The 19,289-nt window shown below is 40.4% G+C and overlaps 1 protein-coding gene across 2 annotated transcripts in view; it reads left to right on the top strand.

Annotated features, from left to right (window-relative positions):
- cdh23 (cadherin-related 23) overlaps positions 1–19,289 on the top strand; it is a 153,789-nt gene that overhangs the window by 80,588 nt on the left and 53,912 nt on the right. For both annotated transcript variants that reach the window (XM_069539107.1, XM_069539106.1), the window contains 4 exons: positions 3,979–4,091; positions 5,957–6,145; positions 10,042–10,191; positions 11,792–11,950. In XM_069539107.1, the coding sequence (XP_069395208.1) occupies positions 3,979–4,091; positions 5,957–6,145; positions 10,042–10,191; positions 11,792–11,950 (611 nt within the window). The remainder of the gene's footprint in view (positions 1–3,978; positions 4,092–5,956; positions 6,146–10,041; positions 10,192–11,791; positions 11,951–19,289) is intronic.

The raw sequence follows: 19,289 nt of genomic DNA, 5'->3' as shown, positions 1-19,289 counted from the left end.
TAGAACTTTTTTGCACTACTACTCAGGTGGACAGTCAGACTGACTGTCCTACTGTACAATCTGCACTGTCATTATTATACTGTTACTGCACTGTCATAACACTGTCACACTTTAATATGTTTATCTCTTAGGTGTGTTTTTATAAAGGAAAAAAAAAATACAAAGAAAACTGTACATTTGAATTTTTTTAACTTTTTTTACTTCTTGATTCTGTCTGATTTCTAAAATCGGTTAATCGCTGCTGTAACAAGAAGAGCTGCAAAAAGCATTTTCAATGTTGAATGTTGGTGACAATGTTAAACACTGACAATAAAGGATTCTGATTCTGAAGAGATGTAGAAAATCCCTTGTATGTTCTGCTGCACTAATCAGTACCATAATGAATTAATTTATTAATTTGCTCAATTGAAAAGATAATGTAATGGACCTAATCAGCAGTAGCAGTTCGTTTTCTCCATCCCCTCTTTCCACCTTTTGGACTCAATCCAGGCTAATTACCCAAGGTCTCGACTCTCTCTGCTGGCCTGCCTCCTCTCCTCTTCCCCCCTCTGTGCTCTTTGTTCTGTAGTTGCCTCCTCTATATTCCAGGCTGTGGTACCGGGCAATAACAGAGCAGCAAGTCAGGAATGGGGAACACGAGCGAGGGTTAATCTGCTGACCCTAGCTACTGTGGACTGAAAACCTGTCATCTGACCATGTTTCTCTGGAGTCAAGACCTCAGCTATAGACTCACAGAAAGAGAGCGATTCTTAATTGGCCCACTTTGAAAAAAGCAAATAGGTTTGACATTTTAAACATGTCTCTACATGCACTAAGTGACTAGATGCAGGAAAAAAACGTTCAACATATTTAGGGTGATACTTAACTATTTATTATCCCATGTCGTAAAAATAAATTGTTTGTGCAGACACAGTTAAAAATCCATATCACTGATTAAGACCATAATCACAGTAGAGGAAGCCAAGTAATGTGAGGAATAGCATTTGACCTGCATATTTCAAAAGGTGCATTTACAAATTGAAAAACAGTGGTTGTTTTTGTCAATCTCAGAGAGAGACGCAAAATCATTATATTGGTCAGAAACAAAAAGCAGATTAGTTGATAATAGGGCGTTAGTGGATGTAGTCCTCAAAAATAATTTAGCTTAGCATTGAATTAAGAGCCTTTCAATTCAAACAGCTTTGTCAGATAATAAATTCAATAAATTAAACACCTCAACCTGTAACTGATGTTTCTACTCTGTGCATTTTTATTAATCTCTAGATGATTAGAGAATGAAAAATTAAACCAAAGCCTAGGGTTCATTTTTAAAGCCAGATTTATGTTATGTTATTTAATGTTGTGATTTGACTAAATGCTTGATAGGCAGTAATAGACAATAGTTGGCAAACAAAGCTTCAGTGGTAAAATTAATTTTAAAAATCCACCAGTGCCACAAAATTAAATTTTAGTCAATTAAATATTTTGCAGACAAACAGAGGTATTGGCTCTACCAACAGGGCTGTTTTCCTAATAGTTGCACTTATTGAAGTGTGGACAACAGCATGTGGTTTTTTTATTATAATAATAATATATATACAAGACTTCCATTTCCTGGCATGTCTATAGTATGGGTCTTACTTTATCTTAGAAACACAACACTCCCACTGTAAAAAAATCCAACCTCTGTTTTCAGCCTCAACTAGATGCTTGTGGTGTATTGTGTGTATATTTTTACCTGTATCTATTTTTTATCTAGACATGGAATGACTTCAATGGGCATGTTTGCTCTTTTTCATCCTGGCATTATCCTGTTTAACATACACCAGTTGCAATGCTCTTAGCTGGTCAGAGCAGAGCTTTCAGATGGACTTGAATATCAGGAGCCTTCTCATTCAGTCCTGTCTGCTTCAGTGTTTGCCTTTCACTGAACAGATTGCTTTGATAGTGTTGAAAGGCATGAACTGCTATACTGTCTGAAGATTGCACACTACCCGCTTCAGGTCTCATGCAACACGTGGCACAGACCAGGAATAGGAATGAAAATGGCAGTTGGGTGTGTTTTTCGTTAGTTGTCTCCATCTGCTGGGTGTAATTAGCAGGCAACAGCCACATGATGCCTAAAAGAAAGTGAGAGAGAGAGAGCATGTCAAAAAAGAGTGGAGGAGAGGTGAGAAAGTTAACAAGTAGGACAGTAATTTGAAAAGGAAGTGGGGGAATTAGAAATGTATATGAGTTTAGGACTCAAGTGGGTCTCAGTCTAATATTTTAACCTGTATAATTGAAGTGAATAGAGAACATCAGGCACATTTAAACTTGTTAATGAGAACAGTGCAGCGTTTATAATTTGAAATGCTTGTCTTTGAAGAAGTGCACCGACTATAGCAAAGTTAATGCAATCCATCAGCCCATGTGAAGTGATGTAGTGCAGGAGAAATGTGCAGTCTGCTAACACAGTAGTCAGTCTTGTATGCACTCGCATTGTCTTGAGTTTTAAACACATGGCTGCAATTTCAGAATTTAGTTTGATGAACTTTATTTAATTAATTGATAATTCTCAGTCAGTCAATCAAATTTGATTTATATCGTCCATATTCACAAAAGAAAAACTACAAAAAACCCTAAACAGGGTAGAAATTAAAAAACCTCAGAGAGAGCCACTAGTGAAGATTCCCTCTCCCAGGACGTAGAAGTGCAACAGATGTCAAGTGTAACAGAGCACATCAACAAAATAAAAATATTTACAACATTCATGAGAGAAGACAGTGACATAAATGGAGTCGTATCATGTTAATTATTTATACAAAAGAAAAAGTCTGACAGAGATGAAGGAATCAGTAATAACAGTTTAATGATAACCATATTGCCAATAATGGTAGTATATGTAGGCATATTGAAATGTAAGAAATCTAGACTCTTGACAGACAAGCTCCATGTGGCCCTCGATGAGCTGAGCCTGCACAAATAAAAGCCTTATCAAAAAAGGTTTTAGGCTAACTCTAAAAAGTAGAGAGGGTGTCTGCTTTTTGAACTGAAATTGCAAGATGACTCCACAGGAGAGGAGCTAGATAGATAGATACATGACATATACCCATCTCCCTAAAATACCTCTGGCTTTTATCTACTTACTATTACTCAGGTATTGCAATGGAAAATGCACTTCTTTTGTATCTACTCTGTTTCATAATTTAAAGAAAGTCCAGACTTTGTTCGGAGTTTCTTCAGCCAGTCCACTTGGAGAGAATGCAACAGGAGATCCACTGGAGGAATCACCATGAGCGGGTGGTGTTTAGATGACCCTTCACAACACTTGACATATGAAAAACAAAAATTGTTCAAATATCTCAGGCAAATGCGATGCCGTACATGTAAGACACAGACTGATAAGAGCTGATGCTTTTGTTGATGCGCTGTGAACAACAACATGTGAACTACAGAGGAGAATTAAACATTACATTCTGCCTCTGCCTCTGCCTGCTGCACCAGCCCTCACCTGAATGCTCCTGAGATTTGTGGTGTTGTGAACACGTCTGAGAAGGAAGTCTGTGTTGTTCATGTGTCAAAACGCAAAGTCCAGAGAATGTTAGGACCCAAATGACATGAGTTAATGTCTCCTTCATTGCCTTTTTTGGAACATTCGCATGCACTTTGTCAAATAGAACTGGAATTGACGTTGACTCTGACCCTAACATCCACTAAATAAGTTGAGTGGGAAATGGTAGCTGATGAAGAAGTTGAAGCAGTGGAAGGTGAGTGTGGACAGGTTGGAGGTATTGGGTCAGCCTAAGGCAGGTAGAGAGACAAAAGAAAGCACAGCAAAAGCCCAATCCATATTGCATGGGATAGAGACATGCACATTGCTCATCCACTGCCTTCCTCTCCACCAGCGCCTCGCTGCATCCCAGAGGTTGTGCTGAATTATCCACCACGCCAGTTTCTTTTGTCCCTCTGACTTTCTTATCTCTGTCTTTCTCTCTCTCTCTCCATCTATCCATTCAGGGAACACCAACAGCGTTTTTGCTCTGGACTACATCAGCGGCTCGCTGACAGTGAACGGCCAGCTGGACAGAGAAAACCCACTCTACTCAGCAGGATTCACTCTCACTGTCAAGGTGAGCCTCTGAATGGGAGGCGGTCGAGGGGGGGGTGGGTGGTGTGGAGGGACTGTCACAACCCAGACAAGCGATCGAAAATCTGTTTTGCCAGTAGATCAAGAGAGAGCTTTGATATGATAGTGCATTAAATCAATGCACTGTCTGCCTCAAAGGACCTGCTATATGCAATACTTCGCCCTTGCTTGTACTATACATATCACATTACTGTCTTTGTGGATACATACTGTTCCAATTAGGAAATACTTCAAGGTCATTACAACACTGATTAATACAAGATCCTGTTGCACTGTACAGTATATGTCTATAGATGTTGTGTCAATATGCCTACACACAGATATGTTAACTGGGTTTCTCGGTGAAGGCATTCATGTTTCTGTTTCTATGATAATGTCCCCTTTAGAGACTTGTGTTCTGTTAACTGTCAGCAGCCGGGGAGGACAGAGGGGAGCGGAGGAGGACAAGATAAAGGAATAGAATTTACAGTGCTCTTCATTGCTTAGGGCTCCTTTGTTCTTCCCTTTGGTTCCTTCTTTTTGTCTGTCTGGAGCAGGTGCAGTCTCCAAATCCCTCTGTCCCTCCACTGAGCCTAAAGTCTATCTCACTTGGCTTTTTAGCATGTCAGTCCTGGCCTCTCACCCTCAATCTCTCCCCACCCACGGATCTTCCCACCTTGTCCACTCTGCCACTTTCTCTTTTGCCGTCATTTCTTCTCTTTCAGTGTCGTACACCGAGTGGCTCCCACTGGGTGTGAGAGGGTGCATGAAATGGTTTTCTAAGGGCCAATGAAAGTGGATGGATCTGCAATCAAATGAGCACCTTTTGCTGTGTAACTGTAATGTTAGGTGGATGTTTTGATGGCTTGTCAAGTCAAATCTTCTGCACCTGCACTGGAAAACAAATGGCCGCTAAATAGCAGCTAATGGCCTCACTAGCACTCATGTGTTTCCTCATTCAGCTGCTATTATTGCTAATAAAAAGCAGCTTGCATGACATTTTTATGAAAGAACGCTGATATACAGCTGGCTCTGAGGTTTAATACAAAAGAGTCTGCCTAACATATCCCAGCCTCACTCTATCTTCTTAATTGAAATCAATAATTACATAGAAAAAAGGTAGAATAAGTGAAAGTGCTGAAAATGAAAAAATCGCCCAAAAATGTATTTATAAGATATGGATTTTTTTTTCCCTCTACGTTTTCTCTGCCTCTCTCTACTTGTGCTTTCTTAGGTGGTGCTGCTATTGATTGCGGTGTGCCATAGTAATACAACTAATTTCTCAACTTCAGGCAGCTTAGATAGTGCTGAGCATATGGAGGTCGCGGTCAAATGATTCAGTGGCATTGGGATGGGAAAGGCTAAACTACCTTGATTACCCAGGGAGAGGCATGTTGTAGCTGCCTCTTCTCTGATGGCTTGTGGCACCACTCTAACAATAAAAGGGACCACACCTGCTCAGTCCTACCTCTGTCTTAATTTTTTCATTTTACACCCCTCACATCTATGATGCTCTGGCAACCAGAAACAGAATGCGTGTGTGCGATTGTGTCCTCTAAAATCTCAATGTGTGTGTGTGTGTGTGTTTGTGCGTGTGCATGTGTGGATGTACATTTTCTGGCCCCCTTTTTGGCGTCACTTTGAGCCTATTTCTATGATTGCTTTGAGTCCGTCTTTCCACCTATTGATCCAATAAATGAACAGCTGTAAATACCTGGCTGAGATTGCTTGGTGACCACCTCCATCCAAAATGACATTTTCAGTGCAATCAAATGCATCTCATGTCTCTCTCTCTCTCTCTCTCTCTCTCTCTCTCTCTCTCTCTCTCTCTCTCTCTATGATTTTGTTCCCTGTCCCGCTCAATATAAGGCCACAGAGTTGAAAGATGATCGCAGTCCATCAGATGCAACAGTGATGACCACCTTCACCATTCTGCTAATTGACAAGAATGACAATGCCCCAAAGTTCAACAGCTCCGAGTATCGAGTCCTCATCACTGAGTTGGCCCAGGTCGGCTTTGCCCTGCCCCTCTTCATCCAGGCCGAAGATAAGGATGAGGTGAGTCGCTCACATGATGAAAGTCACAGTCAAAAACAGTCACTACATTTCTCGATAGAATAATGCTCTTATTCAGATAAGGCTTCAATTAAATTATGCTGTATCTTCTGATCAATAAAACAACATCTGATCTTTTTTTAGCATACTCTGGTTTGTCTACTTCAGCCTGCTAGTGTTGCAGCTTTGCTCCTCTGTAAGAGAACCATTTCATTGCATATACAAGTGAAATTAATTAAATTTGGTTGTGAATAGAAAATGCAGGGGTTATGAGAACATAAAGATTCACTGAGCTTACAAAATACTCAACCTGTAGCTTCTCATTTTTATCCAGTGCCCACCACTATGTTGCTAATTGACATTAATAACATCATTAATTTATTAAATAACTTATTTCTTTAAGTAATGTAAATTAAACTCCTGTGTTTTCTGATTAAGGTGCTCTCCGCCTGTGTCCATTGTCAGACAAAGACAATTTGAGGGAAGACTGTACTCTTTGACTTGAAGTCTTTGAAATTCCCACAACTCCAGCAGTGATACATCTTCTCTAAAGCTGATCGGATTATGTAGCAGGAGTCATATTCTCATGTTTAACTCGATTTATATTCTATCAATCATTTAAGATGAAAGTAACAGCTTTGAACAATCTTCAATATTTTCATCTAGTTGGTGGTGAAATACAGTATGAGGCAGTATGCAGCTGTTATTTTAGTCAATCAGATTAATATCGAATTTGATCACCCTCTGTACAAACTAAGGTACTTTTGCATGAATCAGCAATGGGATGTTTGTGACGAAGGATGTACTGGGGCAAACAGCTGGGTGTGACACAAGACACTTTTCACTCTTGATCTGATCTTTGAACAATGTCAGCTCAGACTGCTTCATGTTAGTCGTTTGTGTTTTTATCTGTAGGTTCACGTTCATCTTGTTTATAAATGCAGCAGCTAAAAAGAACCTTAGTTACACAGTGAAACTGCTTGCATGGCAGCTGTGTGTGTTCATGTGTGTGTGTGTGAGAGGACCGTCAGTAACCGTGTACAACAGTATGTCACTTCCCATTAGCTGGATCTATCAACCTAATGTGGTGACACACTGTCACACACACACACAACTCAAACACTTTTTCACTCTGCCATCCTGTCTCTCACTTTCTCTCTCTCTCCTTCTCTCCTATGCGCACATGCCTGCTCCCACCAGCACATTGGACTCGACTACAATTTAATTTGCTGTGGAAGAGATGGGATAGAGCATCAAATTATACCTAACGAGGAAAATCAATCACCAAGGGTGCAGATAAGACGAAAGCTAGTCAACTCTGATTGATTTAGGCACAGTAGCTGCCGGGGTGGAATTTGACAGATAACTGCAAGTCAAGTGGATAGAGAAAAAGGTGGAGAGTAAAGAGAGTCAGGCATGAGGAGAAAATGGGAGAGGAACCGAAAGAAGCTTGCATCGAAGCAAAACCAAAAGTCAGAATAATTGGTGGAGCAGGAAGAAACTGGGAGAGGAGCAGACAGAAGAGGAAGAAAGCACTTGAAGGAGCGATAGCAGGAGCATTTAGCATCAAGTCTGTTTATTCATTCCGAGGACGGCTTGTTGCCGGCAGACAGGGGAGTGCTGCGAGCGTGTCGCCTCATGCAGGTGGGCTGACGACTCAGACACCTGGCATGTGATTAGAGGTCTCTCTGTAGGTTAGCACCCAGCATTTTACCACTACCACTCAGTCTGGAAGGTTACCGAGTCACTTAACATTCCAGCATCTCCAACTTAGAGTGCTCATCACAAAATTAGATTCACTGAAATGCTGCGTAAGAAATCCCTCCTTCTGTGCTATTAGTAACCACAGCTTTCTGCTCGTTCAAAGCAAAATACCTAAAAAATAGCAGACTATGTCAAATACAGTGTCCTCAAAGTGTGCGCATAGAAATAGAATTTGCCTGTTCTCCCACAGTCTTGCATTTTAAAACTGCTGCCATATAGAGAATACATCTATTCCAAAGAGTAAAATCCATGAGACGTTTTTTTTGTCTTGCAGTTTTGTATTGCTGTTTTGATCCTTTAAAACCTGCATGTCAGTGCCAGTACACACACTCATTCACACTCCACTACACCTGTGCTGTAATCTCACTTTTTCCAAGTGTGAGGGATTATAGGCAGACGTTTCATTTTTTAGACGATGACACAAGTGGTAGTTAACTCTCTCTCTCTGTCTGTCTGTCGCTGCCTTCATATTCCCTTCTGCTCCGCTAGCATCTTAAAAAACTTTTGCTGCTGGAACTTGTCACTAAACTTTGTGGCAGTTGCATCTGACAGGGTGCTTTTATTGGGGGCTTCTAAAGGCAGGAGCAAATGGACAGGCAATTACGTTTATGGGCAGTTTGAGGTGACATCCCTGCATATTGGATGGTCTTTTAAATAGGAGTCATCAGCCACAATGGTTCTCCCAGAGATGAAAACAAAAACAAGGGGGCTATTTCAACCACCAGCATAATGCCAATCAACCACCGAACCCGTCTTCCTCTCTCTGCCATAGTGGCTGCATGATTGGCTGCCCCACAGCTTTATATATCGACACAGGAAGCATCTAGAGCAGTTTTCTCAGCTAAAGACAGCTACAGGCTTTTCAGAGCTGTAATGTCATTTTGACCCTCACTTAGTTTATATTTACTCATCGTTCCTGCTGAGGATTTCTCTGAGAAAGAGAAGTGAAAGAAAGAAGAGGTTTGTAGATGCTCTTGTTTTTGACTATACAGTCACACGTACTACAGAACATTATGTTTTTAGATAAGACTACATGCTCACATTTTATAAGATTGTTTTGGCAACAAATAGTGTAGGAAACTACACCAAACCCAGACGTCTGTATCTGTACTGAGGTAGATAGTCATGGTTGTCATCAGGGATCACATCAGCTCCTCTTTTCCTCCTATAAAACACACTATGATGATAAAGCATATAGTTTCAACCTTTCTTCATCGACTGGCGAACCATCCATACTGTGTATATCTCTGTGGGCTGTCCATGGGATTCCCTTCATGTTGCACTCAAATGGCGATTTACATATTGTAGGTGCAGCATAGGGTTTACGAGGTGGAGATAAAGAGGAATGCAGATGAGGAGATATGAGATGAGGCCATAATTTGATTCTTATATCTGTTTTGCTGTCTAACCATGTCATATACATTTTCATCACATATTTTAACACATACCACAAATTTTGATGGCTTTGTTTCTGCCTTTTCTCTTTGTCCTTCCCTGCAAAGTGCCGCTCTGCAGATGTGTTGTGATATCTGACACATCTCTATAAAGTTTCGCTTCCACACTTCCAGTAACAGCCTTTTGCCAGCAAATTATTACACACAGAATCAGTAGTATGGGATTTGTAATAACCAAGGGCCCATCCATCATGTACTGAACCCTGCTGATTTAATGGAATGAATGTGTGTATAGCACTCGGAAAGTTAAAGTGCCACTTTGTAAACAGCTCTGACCTCTGACACTTATTCTGAATGACAGACAGACAAGGGAAAGGGAACAGTGTTTGGGGGCTCTGCAGAAAGATATTGAAGGACGGGAGAAGTCTTGCGAAAAAGATGCAGAGATAGAAACCAAACATCTTGCTCATAACTGATAAGAGTGAATGGAGCTTTTGGTGCAAATCAGGGCTTTGGTGTCGTGTCGGCTCTGACTTTCTGTGTATTTTCACAGTCTCTCTACCTCTTTCATGAATTGTGAGCTTTGTCTTAAAAGAATGTTAAATTCAATGAATATCTTGTAGAATACATTTTATCGTCTATATTCATCACTGGCACTTTAGACACAGAATATATATCACGCACTGCACTTGTTCTCTCTCAACAGCTACTTTTCTCTGTGTCTTATCCTTCCTTCGGCAGGGGGTGAACAGCATGTTCCAGGTGTTTCTGACAGGAAACAATTCAGAGTACTTCACCATCTCCCCCACAGCGGTGCAGGGGCGTGCCGACATCAGGATGAGGGTGGCCATGCCGCTGGACTTTGAACGGATTCGCAGCTACAGCTTCTCTGTGAGTTTCAAAATTGACATTGTGTTCTCATAGTGTGCATTAACATGTCGGGGAATGCAGTCCCTGTCACTCTAAAAAGAATATCAAGGTGCGATTTGTGAAATCAAATACAGCCAGCATCCCATGCACTACCCGCAGTTTTCTAGCCAAATGCTTGAAGGAAGTAGCATGTCCAACATATCATTTTTTTTAAAGAGATAGAAGTATGCTGCTTTCAGACATACACTTCCTGAAATTGCAGAGGGGCTGTTTGTGAGAACGCAAATGTGCGAGTCAGTTTCTTCAGACATTCTCTGGCGCATAACCTGCCAGCCCTCGTGTAAAATGTCCCACTGAGCCCATGTTAAAATACAGCAGCATAATGTCTGAAGAATTCATCGTGTTAGTAAAGTTTCAAACAGATGACATACACAAAAAATACAAATAATACATCCATCTCAGCATAAAATAGAGGTGCTGTAAACATAGACGACACTGACGAAGAGGTCAACTTGCAACGCGATGTGAAGACAACAAAGAGCTTTTGGTGATAAGAACCGATGTCAATGTTAAACAAAAATGTATGCTTTCCGCTGGGGGATTCAAACGTTATGTCCCTCCTCCACCTCTCAACTCAATATTCCGGACATTTAACTGTTGTTGTGAACGTGTCTGACCCAGACAATCTCCTGCTGCTCTGTCCATTTGTGGAAGGCAAAATCCGGACAAAGTCTGAATAATTGGGTCTGTTTATGTCTGAAAATGGTTTAAGAAAGGGTGATTTCCCTTCGATGACCAAACATTGAGTTATTGAAGACGAAGCAGCTGTAGTGTCCTTCCGTGTGACTGCCCTTGAATGAATTGTGGACCTGATTTCCAATCATCAAAACTGAATGTCGCTTCATTATGTTTCTTGCTACTTGTTGTTGTTTGGACACAACGCTCAGTCAGACTGTAGCTGTATCCCTTTCTCAACACTGCACATTTGTTTGAACAGTGAAATTGGTATTTTGTCACCTCAATTTACCTCTGAGTGGTTTGTGCCATGATTTGTATATAATCCAAGATCTCCAACTCAGCTCTTTTTGACAGAAACTTCTATGGCACAATAACAAATTGTTCCAGATTTCAGGATGCCACCTATTAATGTTTTTCCTTCTTAAACATAAACCAGTATTTTACATATGTTGTCTTCTCTTGGACTGAGTAGTAATTAAACTATTAGTTAATCTTAGTTACCTCCACCATGAGGTTATGTTTTCACCCTTGTTGCTTGTTTGTTTGTTTGTTTGTCTGTTAGTTAGAAGCATTGGACATAAACTAACTGCAGCATGTGTCAAGGAAAAAGCTATTACATTTTGTAATGTGGTTTAAAGGGCAGATCCTGGATTATATCTTTCACTGTCATTAACATTGTTTATGTCGTTGTTTTTTAATTAATGGATCATGATTTATTTTTAAATCAGGCATGTATATGGGACTGATATGTAAGAGTGTGTGCAATTTGGTGCAGATCCAATAAACTTGTTTTAGTGACTTTAAATTTCGGGGACTGTTGGGCCTTGGTGGGGGTATGTGCTCCACTGAGGGTCATTCTAGTTCTATTGTTTTCTCTCCTCAGCTCTATGCCAATGAGTCCATGTCCGACCATGTGGGATTTGCCCGCATCTTCATTGAGCTAATCAATGAGAATGATAACCGACCCATCTTCAGCAGACCACTGTACAACATCAGCCTTCCTGAAAACACGGCTCCTGGTACCTCACTGTTACGACTCCTGGTGAGTAACATAGAAAACCACTGTGCAGTGTTTCCACAGGAGAGTGTGATAAATTACTCACAGGGATGTTTCTTATGATTTATTTGTGGAGAAAAATTTAAATGGAACCTAAAGAGATTACAATAATGCCTGGCTTGCACTACTTACTTTTATGGGACTTGTTTTTATTATGCCTACACATCGGTGACACATAGTTTTTCGGTTGTCTGTACCAAATTTCTTCAAATTTGGTACAAAAATTGACTTGGACTCAAGAATGAACTGACTCGATTTTGGTGGTCAAAGATCACGGTGGCCTCACAAAGTATGGTCATGTTTTTCTCGACATTTATGTTACGATCAGCTTGAGGGAATTTCTTTTGATCAGTTGTCACTTGGACTCGAAGATGAACTGATTAGATTTCAGAGGTCAAAGCTAAAGGTCACAGTTATGAATCTGGGAAAAAAAGTCATGTTAGACAGAAACTGTACTGGCTGGCAGATGCAGACAAACACAGTGCGATATTTTTAGTTGGGAATGAAATCCTGGTGTGTTTGTGTGCCCCATGTGACCCGGCACTCTCTTGAGACTTCACCATATGAGTGATTTATGGTGACTCGAGCTAAGCTGCCTCAAAAGCACAAATAAACACAGAAGAAAAACTCATTCACCTATTGTATTAGTGTCACAGTTGGTGATTACTCTACAGCTCATAGTTCACATATGAGGTTTCATACACTGCAACTTATTTGCTAGTTAAATTATAAAATTATAGAACTATTAGTTCCAACTGGATCATTTTATTCTTAGAGAATCTTAAAATGTCTTGCCTTTCATGATGGATTAATATCACATTAGTGAATTATAATGACAGGACCGACTCCATTAAAGCAAACCAAAATGAAGGTTTAGATTTTTTTCAAAAGAATAACGTAGATTCATCCTGAGCAGCCTTTGTTTAGTTTCTCGCAGTCTCACCATTCAGTCGCCCTCCGTCGCCATCCTGAGCAGCAATCACTACTTTAACTAGACCAGAAAAATTCTCAGAACATTTTTCTATAACTCTGAATTATTATTCATTACTTGTCATTCCTGTGACAGAACACCTAAAATCCACTAGATACAAGTGCAAAAGCACAGTGTGAAAATCAATAGTGTTTATAGACTGGGTGCTCATGAAATGGAGATTGCAGGGCAGTCTAATACCCGATAAGACCTGGCTGATGTTGGCCTCGTGCAGGAGCGTGCAGCCTGCCGTGGAATCCTGATTGCTGAATGAAGCAAGAGAATTGGCTTTAAATAGAATGAAAAGCGACTGCACACAGTGACGACTGCACTGGTATGGATGTCAGCACTCGTAGATTATACAATGTTCGATGAGCATTTAGGTATTGTGACCTGCCCAGACATGCACACATGTGCACACACACACACACACACACACACACACACACAAGCCCTATGTGATGCTACTGGTGACAAAATACAAATACAGATTAAACAGATATTTCCCACACTCAGCTCTCAGTTTGACTCTGGGGCTGAGGATTTGAAATAAACACACACTCATACAAAGACACAGACACAGTGGTATCTCTCTGGCTTCAGAGGATATTACAGTGACTTACATTGATTTCTTGGAGACTTGCTCTACCTGCCATAACCTTATCTTACCTAAACCTAAAACTCTAACCTAACCTTAAAACATGTCTTCACCTTAAAATGTAATCATTTACATTGTAGGGACTAGTTTTTTTCCCCAAAAGGGAGACAGTGTCGCATAATGTGACTGTGTAAGCAGATTTAGGTCCCCACAACATAAGTAATACCTTGACACACACACACACACACACACACACATACACACACACACACACACACACACACACACACAAGCCCTATGAGATACCATAGATACAGATTAAACAGACGTTTCTCCCAATAAGTGTGTTTGGCTCTCGGGCTGAGAAATTGAAATGAATACATGCACACTCACGCACAGACACACATACACACTCACTCAGGCAAGGTCAACACAAGGCTTAAACCAGACAAAGTCATTGTTGGCTTTGATCCATTTGTTATCCCATAACATTATTATATATATGTGGCCGGTGTGTGTGTTTTCAGTAATGTGTTTGCACAGACCTGTTTACCTATGTGGGTCTGTCATAATTTAGTTCATTAGTAATTTAGACAGTAAGTTACAAGGTTTGTAATCCAATGACAATAGGATAGGAGATTGTTTATTTATCTGCTGCAGTCTGATCAAACAAGCTGCGGCCGCTTCACTTGTGTTTGTGTGGATAATGAGCAATTTATTTTAGACTAGGTATTGCATCTGTGCATTGTTTAAAAAATAATAAGTTAGTGAAGTCTGAAGTGAAGCATAGAAAGAAGTTAACTGCTGCTTCAAATTGTTCATGCAGAAAGGAGAGCGCAGGAAAGAAATGATGAAGGGGTCGTTGTCAGTGATCAGTCATATTTCTTTATATGAAACCCTCTGTTCTGGCTACATCGCAAAGTATAGAGTGCGTAAATGTAAAACTGATCTTGATCACATTCAGCAAGCACTTTACAACCCTCTCCTGGGAGTCAGCACCAGGTAAAAAGGAAACTTAACCTGTGCATCACCCCGCCATTAAGGACAAATTCTGTCACTTGCCAAGAGCAGAAGACCATATTGAGCTGAAGAGTTAATTGTGATAAAGTCAATGAAGCCCCTAATTACTGGTTCTGTTATTATAGGGCTTACATTTCTACTTAACTCAAGCTCACTTTAGTCTCTACTTTATATTACAGCTTCCAGTACCTGTGCTTTTTAAGTCTTTTGAATATGCTCACATGACAAGCACCTTTTCATTCCACTGACACTATGTTCCTGTCTCAATGTTCCACAAATTCAAACTGTCAGTGAACAAGTCAGGGCAGTACACTACAAGGAGACAAGCCTCTCTGGGCTCTCTGTCAGAGGTGAGGTGGTCAGATTACGCTGTAGTACGGAAAGGGAGGACACTCTTTTATTCTTACTGTATCTCTCACTGTAGACTGACCTGCCCTCCTCAATAAACACACACACACGCAAGGAATATTGAACATTTTTGAAAATATTCTCATTCGCTTTTTTGTCCGAGTTACATTGGAAGATTAATATCAGTTGTCACTCTCATGTTGGAGCATTAACCATGAAACTAAAGCGGAATAAGTTAAGAATGCCTCCCTGCACCTAAAGCTAATGCTTATGAAATTCCCTGTAAAACTACAGCTTGTGGCTTTTCCTTTGTGTTAAGAGAACTTTTTGTGCGCTGCTACTATATTTCTGGACAGAGCTTAGCTGTCTGTTAAACCCTGCTTCCAGTCTTTAGTCAGCCCCTTCAGAAAGAAAGGGATTCAAAATATTTCCCAAAATTGTGAATTGAATTAGTGTTGATGGTCTTTATGTTCTTCATGATTTTTAAGCAGCACAGATATTGAGATCATTACTGATGCTGTTACTGATGGCAGTGATGAGACAATATCCTCATGGCAAATATGTTTGCCATACTAAAAAGAGAGTTTTGCACAATGCAGAGAGGAAACAGGGGGGAATACTGCTATATAAAAAATATAGCAGTTCACAAAACACAACATATTTCATAAAAGAAAATGTTTTGTTTTGTGAAATGTTGTCATGTTTTTTTGGAATGTTTTGGTTTTGTGAAATGTCATGTTTGGTAAAGTATTATTGTGTTTGACCCTCAGTGCCACAATATAGAGGCTCATTTCCTAGATCTTGGTACAGTTTAACCGTGCAGTGAATGAATAATGTAGAGGTTTGGATGTAAAGACGGAGGGGTCAGGATGATGTTTATATAATACTTTATACCTATGCTAATTGAAATTATACGTGTTGGTTCCCAGTTGTTTTTAGAAAGTGCCCAACAAGCAGTCTGATAATGCAATTGAAATGCTTTGTTTGGGTTAATATTCATAGCTCATCTGATCAAAGCTTATGTACAATGTTAGTCAATGCATTACTCAGTGCCCGCTCCTGCATCCCTGTAGACACTGCTTAACATACAAGTACACACACACACAGAGGCAGTTGCTGTTTAATATTTATGGTCCGCAGCATTACTTATCATTATAAATATTTATTGTGATTTACTCTTTTGTCTGGGTCCTTTTTGCTCTAACTCTCTCTTTCTGTCTCTTTCTTACCCTGGAGACTTTAGACACCAGCAGCTGCTCGTATCAGTGGAATCACTCTGATTTTCTCTCTTTGGCTCTCAGAAAATGTGTCTTCTTTCATTTCTTATTTATAGTATGCCCTCGGTTATTGTTGTTTTTCCCCTTTTGTCTGTTTTACCATTAGATAGCTAATGGTTTTCAGGTGTTGCATTGATTCACTCCGTTGTTACCCGTCTGTTTCTGCTCGGAGTAAACTCTCACTACCCATCAGGCTCTACATTAGGGGATATGTATGTTTAGGATGCACACAGTTTTAATAATACACTTCACTTGTAACTATACCATTTTACTCAAAGTTGATTTTACTTCAGTTGATTCAACATTGTTTAGGGTCTGTGTCTCCTACTGGTGCCATGCTGTGTGTTTTATGGGCCCGATGCAGATGCTGTATGTTTGAGAGCTAAGGCACAATGATAAATGCTTACAGCAGAAGGCTATAAATTACAGAGTGGAGGATGTTTTGCTCCCGCCACTGTTTAGACAGGGGTAATAGTCACAACGGTAATTATAATTCATTATTGTAATTAAAGGGGTGAGGACCAGCTCTCTTCCTCTCAGTAGTGGTAGCTCACACAAAATCATTGTTAATAATGCGGCTCTTATCATGAGGGTTTTGACATTGTGAGACGGGATATGAATAGTTTTGCAGGGCAGAGGACAAACAGGCCGGAGCTGAGACCAGTGAAACGTCTGAACTTTCTCAGGGTTCACTATCGGCTCTCTAGACACATGCAAATGCCAAATGAGATGAAAAGAAGAGTTATGGAATGTAGTGTCTCCATGAGGTTAGGAGTTAGGTTTTCTGCTGATCCATTAATCTATTTGATTACGTTTATACTGATTTAAAAAGTGAAAAAAAAATGCTCTTCACCACAGCTATACACAGAACTATGGCTGCAACTAGAGGTTATTTTCCCTATTGTTCAATCTAATATTTTGTTATTCTCATCTAATGGATGAATCTTAAGTTTTACAGCTTGATTTTTTGTGTCCAACAGTGCAAAACCTAAATATATTTATATATTTAGATTACATAAAACCCAGAAAAGTGGATTATCATCATAAGGGCACGGTCACATATGCAAAGCAAATATCATGGGTCATAGTTCACCATAGTTGAAATTCATGCGAAGCCAATCTGGTTTGCCTCACCACAGCAAGCAAATGTTTTATTCACCTCCTCCTTCACACACATAGGAAGGGAACAGGGAGGCACTGACACTGATTAAATAAGAATTACCTACGAAATAAGAAGTTACTATGGATGTTTGACCATGACAGGTTGATGCACCTGCACCATAACACCTTGGATAGACAAGCATCTCATTTTAAGCTGCGACTGATTGGTCCAGGACCCCAACCAATTGTCACTCACTTATTTTGTGTTTCTAGCTTTGCATTGGTGTTTTTCATTAATGCACTTGTGTGAGACGTTTTGGGCACGAAAGAGGAGCTTTACAGCAAGAAATGTTCACTAGTGTTCACTGTGTGTGATTATCTTGACCTCAGCCCTGCTTCCTCACCACACGGCCATAGATATTAAATAAATCCACCCCTGTATGTTAAGTCCCCTCCATTATCGTCAGTGTATTTCTGTGTTGTTCGTCATCATTTTCTACATCCTCCCTGTTTGTTCTTCTCTCATTTCATCATCACTGAGAACACATGAGAGAGAGTGTGAGGGAGAAGGGGTTTGTAAGACCTGTCGGCAAAGTGAGGCTGCCAACCAGAGAGCTCTGCATTAAGCCCTTTCACTGGCACCTCACAATATCTGCAGCTTATGCCCACAATACGATCCTCTCTCCATCTCTCCTCCTCTTCTCTTCATATTCCAGAGGTAACAGCTGTTTTTTCAAATGTTTCACATGTGGTTGGAATAATTATGCAGTGGCTGTGCACGCATGCAAACGGTAGAACTTATCATGCAAGCTGTCAGTGTGTGCTGTAAAGACATCCACTCCACTTTATTGAGCTCCTTCACAAAAGTATCCATTGTTAAAAAAGTTGTTTCTCTCTCTCCTACTCTCCCTCCGTCTCGCCGGCTTGAGCGGTCGGGAGATAATCGAAACAGGTTGTTCAATCCTGTCGGCAGGCAGCAGTCGCTGTGAGCACCCCCACCTGCTCGTTAATGGTTTAGAGAAATAAAGCAGTCGTAAACGTACATTCGCCACCGCCATTATGCTAAAGTGTCCGCAGTAAAAACACACACAGCTCCCATCCACCCCCCCAGGTGCTTTAGGTCACAGCTGGGGAACTGGCAAGAGATGCGATCGGTCCCCGTATGATCCAAGCTTTTGAGGGAATTTAGATTTTTTAAATCTTTTTTTTCTACTCAAGAGGTTTGACTTTTTGCATAATTTCAGTCTATGTTAGCTGCATATGCATTATAATTAAGGATAATATATAAATTACCACTCATCAGTTTGGTCACAGGAGTGTCGAGTGAGGAGCTGTTCAGGAAATGTGATCATTAATTTGAAACATCACATCTCGGAATAGACCCAACATGGTGTCTGTGCTTTTTCCAGGCCGCTGCTCTGCTCTGACTCTTGTTCTGTCGTATTGATCAGAGATAAAAACAGGCTCTGTACAGTCCCGTGGCAATTTGTGTACAAAGAAACTGAGATAATTACTGAGAGGAGAGGGGAGACCAACACCGTGGAAAAAAAGCTATTTAAATGTAATTCAAACTCTTCCTTTTAGTCATACCTTTAGTTGTGTGACAACACACCCTTGTAATATATATCACTTGTCTACCCAAACACAATTTTTGACTGTTTTAATAACCAAATTCTTGATCAATTAAATCCACTTGGTCTGTGGAAGCCCCAGTGGATGAGAGAAAATCAACAGTACTTCAGTGCAAAAAATACACTGTAAAGTTCAGCCAATGCAAATGTGAGGCTTTAGCAGACAGAATGAGGACTGTGGATTTTGTTTCTCAAGTCGTACATGTAATAGTGTCACAAAGGGGTCTCTTTGCTGCCACTGTAGACAGCATGAATAATTACAGCAACCAATAACTATATTGTGGAGGGCGAATATGATTCCAGGAGGTAGGGAGGGTTGTCCACTAACTAATCTGCATTCCAAAGTGTCCTTGGGCAAGATACTGAACACCGAACGGTA

The sequence above is a fragment of the Paralichthys olivaceus genome, chromosome 14, assembly GCF_024713975.1.
Source record: "Paralichthys olivaceus isolate ysfri-2021 chromosome 14, ASM2471397v2, whole genome shotgun sequence".
NCBI classification, from domain to species: domain Eukaryota; kingdom Metazoa; phylum Chordata; class Actinopteri; order Pleuronectiformes; family Paralichthyidae; genus Paralichthys; species Paralichthys olivaceus.
The sequence above is the reverse complement of the archived record's forward strand: the minus strand, read 5'-3'. Positions and strand labels throughout refer to the sequence as shown.